Raw genomic sequence first — 11,462 nt, forward strand, 5'->3', positions numbered from 1 at the left:
GTGCTTATCAGAGTCTCGTTTTCCAGCCTGCTGGAAAGCGGCATCCGTTATCCCTATCTTCAAAAATTCTGGAGAGCGATCTGATTCGTCTAATTACCGTCCCATTAGTCTTCTTCCTATCATAAGCAAGGTTTTTGAATCTTTAATTAACAAACACTTAATCTCTCATCTTGAATCTAATAATTTACTTTCTGACCATCAATATGGATTTCGATCTTCTTATTCTACAGCTGATTTGCTAACAGTAATAACTGATAGGTTTTATTGTGCATTAGAAAAAGGTGGAGAGGTTAAGGCCATCACTCTTGACATTTCAAAAGCTTTTGATAAAGTTTGGCATGCTGGTCTTCTCCATAAGCTTTCTTCTTATGGTGTATCCGGCAACATCTTTAAGATTATTGAATCCTTCCTTTCCAATCGTAGCATAAAAGTTGTCCTCGATGGACAGCACTCTTTTTCTTATTCTGTAACTTCAAGGGTTCCTCAAAGTTCTATCCTTGGCCCTATACTCTTTTTAATTTACATCAACGATCTTCCAGATATTCTCACATTTAAGGTGGCATTGTTTGCTGATGATACTACCATTTATTCTTGGCGTGATAAGAAACCAACACTCTCCAATTGCTTGGAGAGGGCATTTGAGCTTGAAAAAGATCTCACTTCTGGCACAGCTTGAGGTTCACAGTGGCTAGTGAACTTCAATACAGATAAAACTCAATTTTTTTCAGCCAATCGTTATCGCAATAATTTAGATCTTCCTATATTTAGGAATGGTGATGTACTCGATGAGTCATCTACTCTTCATCTTCTAGGATTAACTCTTATTTCCAATCTTTCTTGGAAACCATATATCAAATCAGTTGCAAAATTAGCATCTGCTAAGGTTGCATCTCTTTATCAAGCTTGTCACTTTCTTACTTCGGATTCTACTCTCTATCTCTATAAATCTCAAATCCGGCTTTGTATGGAATACTGTTGCCATATCTGGGGCGGTTCTTCTGGTGATGCCCTTTCTCTTTTAGACAAGGTGCAAAAATGCCAATCTCCAACCATTATCACATCGTTGTAATGTTCCTTCTCTTTTCTACAAATACTACAATGGGCACTGCTCTAAAGAGCTAGCGCCTCTTGTGCTATCTACTAAAATTTATTCTTGTGTTACTCGTTATTCAATTAAGTGTCATCCTTTTTACTGTGGCTGTTCCTAAGTGCTCCAAAAATGCTTATTCGTCTAGTGTTTTTCCTCGAACATCGGCTCTTTGGAATTCGCTTCCTTCATCTTGTTTTCCTGACTCATATAATTTGCAATCCTTTAAGTTGTCCATCAATCGTTATCTTGCTCTACAATCTTCATATTTTCTCTTTCAGTAACTTCCAACTTTAATTAGTGGCTGCTTGCAGCCTTGTTGGAAGCAAAGATGTTTAAAAAAAAAATAATAATAAAATTTTTAGTTATTTAAAATACTTAATAATATAGTATTAATATAAATATTTATAGTTAAGAAAATTTGCAAAAGTTTATAAATATTAATTATTAATGTGTGATGTTTATATTCCTGTGTATATATTTATATATATACATATGTATATATATATATATATATATATATATATATATATATATATATATATATATATATATATATATATATATATATATATATATTTATATATATTGTGTATATTATTATATTTAAAAAGTTTTTTGATAGTTATCTATAGTTATATATAAAAACATCTTATTATATATAATTATATATTTATTCTTTTTATTTTATATATAATTATATATTTGATCTTTGACCTATAAAAAATATATATTTATTACTGTCTTATAGTGTAGTCTTTTAAAAAATGAAAAGAAATCATTCTTAAATGTGCAAAAGTTTATCACTCATAAATTTATCACAAATTTTACTTGTTAAACTAATGAATGTATAACTTACATAATAGTTTTATAATAAGTAATGGCTTGATTAAATTGATTCTTGTTTATTTGAAGTCAATTTCAATAGTTGAAATGGTCTTTAAAATGTAAAAGTTTCTGATTTTTCTGGAACAGTTTTTATCCATATCGATTTCTTTTTTTAGCTTTTAACTTAAAGTAGATGTTTCCTTTATATAAAGTATTGTTCATATTAACAACACAAAATTTAATCACAAGGATTGATACTTTCAGGCTTTTTTTTTTTTTTTAGTTATTTTTATAAATCTATACCATGAAAAATTTTTACCATTTTTTTGTTGTAATACATTTGTGTTGAATATCACTACAAATCTAAGCATAATTCTTTGGATATCACTGCTAACCTAAGAGTAGTTCTTTAGATATCACCACTAACCTAAGAATAATTTTTTTGAATATCACCACTAACCTAAGGGTGATTCTTTGGATATCTCAAAAAAATGCACTTTTTAAGCTTTTGATTTCCAATAGAAAGTTTATACATTTACATGGCTTCTGGTGTAAGTGCATGGTCTCAATAGGATTGTTTCAAACGTTTTTTTTTGTTTTTTTTTTAAACATCTTCGCTTCCAACAAGGCTGCAAGCAGCCACTAATTAAAGTTGGAAGTTACTGTAAGAGAAAAGACGAAGATTGTAGAGCAAGATAACGATTGACAGACAATTTAAAAGATTGCAAATTATATGAGTCAGGAAAACAAGATGAAGGAAGCGAATTCCAAAGAACTGATGTTTGAGGAAAAAAACTAGACGAATAAGCGTTTTTGGAGCACTTAGGAACAGTCACAGAAAAAGGATGACACTTAATTGAATGACGAATAACACGAGAATGAATTTTAGTAGATGGCACAAGAGACGCTAGCTCTTTAGAGCAGTGCCCATTATAGTATTTGTAGAAAAGAGAAAGAGAAGCAACATTACGACGATGTGATAATGGTTGAAGGTTGGCTGCAAGAGCAGGTCCAACTATGTTTACAATGCGTTTTTGCACCTTGTCTAAAAGAGAAAGGGCATCATTAGAAGATCCGCCCCAGATATGGCAACAGTATTCCATACAAGGCAGGATTTGAGATTTATAGAGATAGAGAATAGAATCCAGAGTAACAAAGTGGCGAGCTCGATAAAGAGATGCAACCTTAGCAGATGCTAATTTTGCAACCAATTTGATATATGGTTTCCAAGAAAGATTGGAAGTAAGAGTTAATCCTGGAAGATAAGGAGTAGGTGACTCATCGAGTACATCACCGTTCATAAATATAGGAAGATCTAAATTATTGCGATAACGATTGGTTGAAAAAAATTGAGTTTTATCTGAATTAAAGTTCACCAGCCACTGTGAGCTCCATGCTGTAGCAGAAGTGAGATCCTTTTCAAGCTCAAATGCCCCCTCCAGGCAATAAGAGGGTGTTGGTTTCTTATCACGACAAGAATAAATGGTAGTATCATCAGCAATCAATGCCACCTTAGATGTGAGAATATCTGGAAGATCGTTAATGTAAATTAAAAAGAGTATAGGGCCAAGGATAGAACCTTGAGGAACCCCTGAAGTTACAGAATAAGAAGAAGAGTGCAGTCCATCAAGACAACTTTTATGCTACGATTGGAAAGGAAGGATTCAATGATCTTGAAGATGTTGCCGGATACACCATAAGAAGAAAGCTTATGGAGAAGACCAGCATGCCAAACTTTATCAAACGCTTTTGAAATGTCAAGAGCGATGGCCTTAACCTCTCCACCTTCATCTAATGCACAATAAAACCTATTAGTTATTACTGTTAGCAAATCAGCTGTAGAACGAGAAGATCGAATTCCATATTGATGGTCAGAAAGTAAATTATTAGATTCAAGATGAGAAATTAAGTGTTTGTTAATTAAAGATTCAAAAACCTTGCTTATGATAGGAAGAAGACTTATGGGACGGTAGTTAGACGAATCAGATCGCTCCCCAGAAGTTTTGAAGATAGGGATAACAGATGCGGCTTTCCAGCAGGCTGGAAAACAAGACTCTGATAAGCACTTGTTGAATAGTTTTGAGAGTATAGACGACAGCTCCGGAGAACACTTCTGCAAGACAATAACAGGTATGTTGTCCGGGCCACAAGCTGTAGAAGAGTCTAGGCAGGAGATCACTTTAGATACAGATGCTGGAGTGATACGAATGTCAAGCAATGGATCAACCTGTGTGTTGGCATTATCAGGTAGAACGCAATTAGTGGAATCAAGAGATGATATTGATGAAAAGTTTTTAGCAAACAGTTCGGCTTTGTCTTTTGGTGAGGTGACTAAGTCTGAACCATACAAGAGAGGTTTTTGTGCTCCATACCATTTTACAGTATTGCTAATTTCATGATTTGGTGACTTTTTGTGGTATGTGTCAAAAATTTCTATTTAGCATTAAAGCAAAGTCATTTTTTAGTTGGCATTGGTTGTAAAAGCTTTTACAATTTTTGTACTGTCCTCTACAACTAGTAAATAAATGTATTTTGGATAGATTAGGACATTTTGTGTGTAAATTTAAATATTTTGAGCACTAAGGTTTCATTACACATATTATTGTCTGAAAGTAATATAAAATATGTTTTATTATGCCTTTCATTTTTTAAAAGTCACTAATGGATATTAAAATTATTGTAGGGTGTTCCAGTGATTGCACTGTATTTCATCTTGGTCTAAGAATTTTTTCTGCTCACCTATACAATTAGGTCCAGAGGTAAAACTTAACAAAAAATCTTTAGGTTCTATTTTCATTCATTTAAAAAAAGTTTTAGATTCCTACTGAAATAAAAGAACACACAGGACTCCAATTAGATTTATGTTAGTTGTAAGATTTTCTGAACTCTGTGGTACCTCCTAGAGAGACTGACAGAGTGTTAACAGTTCCATGTTGTGCATAGATGGTGTCCTTGGTATGTGTTGTTCAATACGCATAAGAAGTCATTTATTATGACTTTTGGTTAATTAGTGCTTTGCTTTGCTTTGGGTGTCATAGATACCCAAAGCAAAGTTTAAGTGTAGCTTATTGCTTTATGTGCCATTCACTAACAATTGAGTCAAGTTTATTTATATCTTAAAATCTAAAAATGCTAAATATTAAAAAAAACTATGAATACCATCTAAATGTTAAAATCCAAATTTCAATCTATATATGGTCATCATGGTCTACCATCTTCATGGTCTTCTAAGTAACTTTTGAACAGTAAAACCTACCTACTGCAAAATTCACCAGACTTATTTGCCCTTTGTTAGGTTTTGAATTCGGCTTTCAAAATATTTCTGTTTCTTCATTGGTTCTTTTGATTCACAAAGACTCCAATAGCCACATGGTTGGATTTGACATATACTTATGCATCAATTTGTCTATTTGCCAAAAAATAACTTTCCTTTTTGTTCTTTTTTTTTTTTTTTTTTTCCAAAACTGCGCACTTTTAAATGTAATTCCAGATAAAATAGAACAAGCCCTTCCTTTTCTCTGCCAATGTTGTCATTATTGTTGACTTTATTGAAATGGTTTGGCTATATAAAATTTTTAAAGAATGTAATATAGTTGAACTTCAAAATAAATTTTTCTTTAAGCAAAGTAGTATTTTTTAAATATTATTAATTATTTACTAAATTGAGTTAAAAATTATTTCCTGCAAAAGTAATTTACTCTTGTTAGTATAGTCAACCTTAAACTTAATAGTCAGGAATTCACTTGCTTCAGCAGCAATTTGCTTTAAAATTATTTTAAGCCTTATATTTATTATAAGGTTATATGTCCAAATTTTTGAAGTTTTCCAAGGTCTTCAAATTTGACCTAAATCTTTGTTCAATAATCTTATCACTTTTATGTGATGTATCATACAAATCTATTTCAAAGTTTCATAATTTTTTACAAAAAAAAAGGTTTTATTAAAGGACTTGTGAGAATGTTAGTTAGCACTTGGCAATTTTTAACTACTTTCTTACAAGGTATTATTGAAACTATCTTGCTTCAAAAGAACTATTCCCTGGTTTTCTTAAAATTTACACTATTGATTGACATAACAAATATTTTTTTTACAAAAACATATTAATATGATGTTGCAGAGAAAAAACCTAAATTTATTTATTTTAAACAAAAAAAAGCATAAAGAACCCATAGAGTCTTTTCCTTAGAGAAACCATCACAGAGTTTCGAAAGTTTTAACAATTTTTTTAAATCTAAAAAAAAAATTAAATCTTTGTCATCACAAGAATATCTCAAAGCTCTACATTATTATAGTCATTTATTTATTTATTAATTTATGATATTTGTCATTATTTATTTACATTATTAGTCATTTATTTATTAATTTACATTATTAGGCAATTATTTATTTATTTCATTTAATTTTTTTTATAGTAATTTAATTATTATATTAGCTCGAGAAGATCGCCATATTGTTGTAAAATACAGTAACTTTCCCCATAAAAAAATATGCATATTTGAAGCTCATCAGTGTGTTGATTTAAAAATATATGGCGATTTTTTGATAACTGCTGGTTATGACCGTACAATTAAGATTTGGTATTGGAAAAACGGTCATATGGTTGCATCTTTGGAAGGTTCCATAAAACCAGGTAAACTTTTTAGATAGGTAAGTAATTTATTTATTATTAATTATATCTAGTTTTTAGGTAGTTGTTTATGGTAGAATTTTATACTTAACAATATAACCTAAAGGTTATCTATCAAAATCAAATTTTATAAGTCAATATAATCTCTTTATAAAGTCTGGTATAAACTAATGTTTTGTATATCGGTTTTTTCAAAATTGGTATGAGTTTATTTTAATTTATTATTATAATATATTAATATATATGAATTTATTTTAATTTATTCTTACGATATATTAATATATATGAATTTATTGCTAAAATTAGTGTACAGCATTGATATCGCAGATAACATGTTATTTTCTTCTGATGGCAGACATATTATTACATGGAACATACAAACTTTTACCATGTTGGTCAAAACACCTTGTTTTGAAAATGGTCACATACAAGAAGTAAAAGTTGTAAACCCTTCATTGAGCAATCTCTGTAAATGTTATGATAATTACATTCTGATTACGCGCTCCAATAGACAACTGAAGGTTTTTTTATTATTAATTGTTTAATTAAAATTCAAAATAGTTTTAGAAACAGTGCACAGTAGCCCAATAAAGTTTCAAGACATTTTATAAAATTATTGGTAAATTTAATTTAGCTGATTATTACCTAATTTTTCTAGGTTGTGATAGAATAATTTTTTTCTTGGTTATTAAGTAACCAATATGCACAACAAGTAATGTAAAGTTACATATAATATTTTATACATAATTAGTTAATTACACTTAGCCTGTTGCTGGCTTGTTGTTGGTATGTAGTAGAAAAAATATATATGCAGCTATATTGCAAATATATAATTGCAGTTTTTTTTTTTTGATAGCAATTGTACATTTAATCATAGCAATAGTTTCTTATAAAATTCAAGTAACCTAGTGTAGTTATTTGTTCTAGTAATATGTTTAGCAATCTTCAGGTCATTGGACCATCATAATAAATAATTATTATGCTGCAAGTAACATGTAATCAAGTACAACCTACCGCAATGGCTAGAAATGATGGCTTGATAAAATAGTCATTCTGGACAGATGTTATATACATCTGGCTGCTGTCTTGAAGAAGCAAAGTGTTGAATGTAAGCAGAAAACTACTGTTGACCAAATTTACGTGTTTGTTTTTTTATCTTTTAGGCTGGCATAGATAAAAAACCTGTGTTACATTGTTTCTAGGATGATGATTTTTGCTTGTGCCTCCTTGGTAGTGGCTCTGCAACTCCTCTGTTATCTTGTAATGAAGGTACAGCCATTAAAATTAGTTAAACGTCTCTGAAGCCAATTGGTAGTAAGGTTTCTTTAACTTAGTGGTAACTCTCAGAGAGACTGATTCTATCAACAGCTGTAAAATCTCATGTTGTGCATGGAAGGTGTCTCTTTTAATGCTTTTAGAGTGTGTTGTTGAGGACACATAAGAGGGCCTTCGCTATAACTTGAGGTTGATTAACATAAATGATATAACTGCTTCTTGCTTAGAGTGTCATACACTATTTATGATTGAGTCAAGTTCTCTATTAAAAATATAAATCAACATACCTAAAAATATTAAACAAAATAACCACTATTAACCTCAAATTGTTTCAGTATATTTTTTACAAATATTTGTGATGAAAACAGATGAAACTTTTCATCTGTTGAATCTTTTTAAAGCTTTTACAAAAATTCACCAGATCAACTCGCTTTTTGTGAGACTTTGATAATTCGAAGTCTGAATTCGTTTTATTTTTAAATTTGTTTTTTAAATGTTTCATTTTCAGATTTTAGATTCTTTGATTCTCAAAGGCTCCAACAGTCACATGCATTACCTTATACTTACATATTAATTTATTTCATATTGGTTTGAATCCTGACTATTCTTGTTTGCTCTTTTGTACTTCTTTACTCAAACATCTTTCTACGCAAACACCATTCTACTCAAACACCATTCTACTCAAACCTTTCTTCCAAACTGCATTCTTTTTTTATGTTATTTCAGATAGTGATGTAAATTTTCCATTAAAATTTAATTCAAAATTTAGCGGTAAAACTTACTGGTAAATTTTAATTCAAAGAGAGCAAATTTTCCTTATAAAAAAATTTTTTTTTTAAGAATAATGAAAATAAGTAAAAAAAATTTCAAAATTTACCAGGCGGTAAATTTTCAATTTTTTTCACCAGAAAATTTTTCGGTAAATTTTACCTTCGCAACACTAATTCTGATCAAATTGACCGAGCCCTTTCTCAATATGTCTTGGCTAATATTTTTGTTATTGTTGTTGATGTTCATCGCGCTGAAAAACATAAAATAACTCTAGTATCACTGCTCCTGCTGGCTCTGAAGCCTAAAACTCTTTCTCAATCTCTTACTCAGATAGTTACTTTAGTGACTTGGACATATAACCTTATAATATATATTAGACTTGAAATAATTCTAGACCAAATTACTTACAAATCACTAGCGCTCTTTAACTTCTTTCAATGTCTCTCTAGTCTCTAACTCTGCAAATCTTGTCGCATTCTAATTGTTTTTATTGTGTAACTTTATTTTTACTTTCACTTTTCTTGCAATATTTTCTAAATAAAAGGTTTCGCACAAAAAATGGCACAGTTGTTTTTTTTATGTATTTTTCTTTGGACTAAGTCTTTACAACTTTTTTTTTCAATTTTATAAAAAATATTTACGTGGAATAATTTTTGAAATATGTCATTTTTAAGTAACTTTTCAGTGAGAAAAGTTTTTTTTTTTAAAAAAAAAAAAGTAATTTATAGTAATTGTCTGCTTCTTGGCCTGCTGTGCATGCTGGTTTTAAGTGTTTTTTTCAATTTTTGGTATAATTATTTGTTCTAGACTGTATATTTACCTTCTTTTTTAATTCTTTAAATATAGTTTGTGCATGGTTTACTATATTATAAGGTCTTTAGATGTAATGATTTTTCATATAAGTTTACTCACTTAATATTAAATCAAATTTTTATAGGTTATATTTAACACATGAGAAATATATAACTTATGGGAAACCCATTGGAAACTTAATTTATTTCAAAATTGTATTCAGAGTTATAATTATTAGATAGGAGTTTGAAAACCTTTATTGTCCTTTGCATGTTTATAATTTATTTTCACAATCTTAAATATTCTTAATTTTAAAGTAATTTAAATAAGATTTTAAAACAAAACAGTTTCAGTTTCAGTTTTGACCTTAAATTGTTAATAAAACGTTTATTTTATATTTATTATTTATTTATTATCAATTTTTTGTTTCTTTTCGATTTCCAAAATTTCTATAATACTTTTTGACTAGTGCTTAACTGGCAATTTTTTTATCCAAAATCTTACGGGATTCTATTTTATATAAGATCTTATAAGATTAAATAAATTAGTATCAGGTAATGTAGGATCATATAAAACTTTTTACCTAATTTGTTAGATGGTTTTTCTAGAGTAATTTTTTTTTAAACTGAATTTTAGGTATGGCAATGCATGAAGTCTGGGGCTCTTTCTTTTCTTAATGATTTAGTTATTCCCAATTGTGAAGTGAATAGTTTTCAGCCGTTTATTTGTGTTCACAAAGATGTTGTTGCATGTTCTTCAGAACACGGTGTTTGTTTATGGAGCTTGATTGACTTTAAGCTGATAAGATGCATTCCGCCGAAACTTTGTCATCCATGTGCTTTTAATCAACTTATTTCATCTAAACAACCGACAAATTGTCGTGTCATTTTGCTTTACTACTCGCACCATCTCACAATGCAATACTTAGTTCATAAAAACAAGTTTCAGATGGCTGGAGTTCAAGAAAAAACTAGGTTAAAAGTAAACTGGAAATTTCCGTCTGATGAAAAATGGCCTTGGTCTCATCGTAAACCTGGAATGGCTTGCTCAGTATTAAATGCAGAAAATGGACTCACGACTAATGTAAAAGTCTCCATGTTTGTTGCTACTCAGGCAAAAAAAATTTACTGCACTTTCTTTGATGCGTCAGATTTTGACTATACTGTTATAGATGCTTCAAACATAAAGCTCTAATTTAGTATTTGGTTTGTTGTTATTGCTTGTTCTACCTTGCGCTTGCACACTACACTTGCTTCGCGTTGCACTTTAAAATTTTAAAATCTATATAGATGACGCTAAAGATATCCTTGTCCCCATACACCCACTCCACCCCTTTTAAAAAATTTTTCCTAAGTATTTTTTTTTTTACCGAATTCCATTTAAAAAAGCAATTTTTTAGTTCATTCTATACATTATATACTTTTTTTTTTTTAAATGCAAAAAGCAATTTAATTTTTCAACAAATTCATGGATATAAATAAATTAAAATAAAACTGCAGTTTTATGGCGTAATTATCGCTAAGTTATTTATCGCTATGTTAATTATCGCTAAGTTGATGTAAATATAAATTTGTTTCTTTGCTTGGTATTTATTTTATTTCGTAAACGTTTTATGAAAATAAATTTATATTCTCTCTACACAATTTTTTGTAAATATAAAAAGAAAATATTTTTTAACGGGTGTACTAAAGTGTATGTTTTTTTAATGGTTGTACAGAATTGTATTTTTGATTTTTGTTGATTTTGTTTTTAATTTAACTCCGTAATCTTATCGCAAGCGTAATCACATAATCATAAGCAAGTCAACTTTGTTTTGAACACAAAATCTTGCTTTTTTAAGTAAAAGGTTTCGAATTTCTTTAATCTTGTTGTGTCCTATTTGTTCAAAATAATTTCTCTAATATTATGCCAACTCAATAAAAAAATACTAATTAAATTAATAAAAATTCTGATTTAATGATAAATTAACCCTAAAAGAAAAAAGTATTATATAATAGAATTAACACACACACACACAGATATATAGATAGATATATATATATATATATATATATATATATATATATATATATATATATATAT

At 29.3% G+C, this 11,462-nt stretch overlaps 1 protein-coding gene across 2 annotated transcripts in view; it reads left to right on the forward strand.

Moving 5' to 3' along the window:
- LOC101238983 (F-box/WD repeat-containing protein 2) overlaps positions 1-11,115 on the forward strand; it is a 28,526-nt gene extending 17,411 nt beyond the window's left edge. For both annotated transcript variants that reach the window (XM_065804452.1, XM_065804451.1), the window contains exons 3-5: positions 6,348-6,545; positions 6,849-7,063; positions 10,017-11,115. In XM_065804452.1, coding sequence (XP_065660524.1) covers positions 6,348-6,545; positions 6,849-7,063; positions 10,017-10,574 — 971 coding nt within the window. In that variant the 3' untranslated portion in view covers positions 10,575-11,115. The remainder of the gene's footprint in view (positions 1-6,347; positions 6,546-6,848; positions 7,064-10,016) is intronic.
- Positions 11,116-11,462: the final 347 nt, after the last annotated feature.

Source organism: Hydra vulgaris, chromosome 09 (genome assembly GCF_038396675.1).
Source record: "Hydra vulgaris chromosome 09, alternate assembly HydraT2T_AEP".
In the NCBI taxonomy this organism is placed as follows: Eukaryota; Metazoa; Cnidaria; class Hydrozoa; order Anthoathecata; family Hydridae; genus Hydra; species Hydra vulgaris.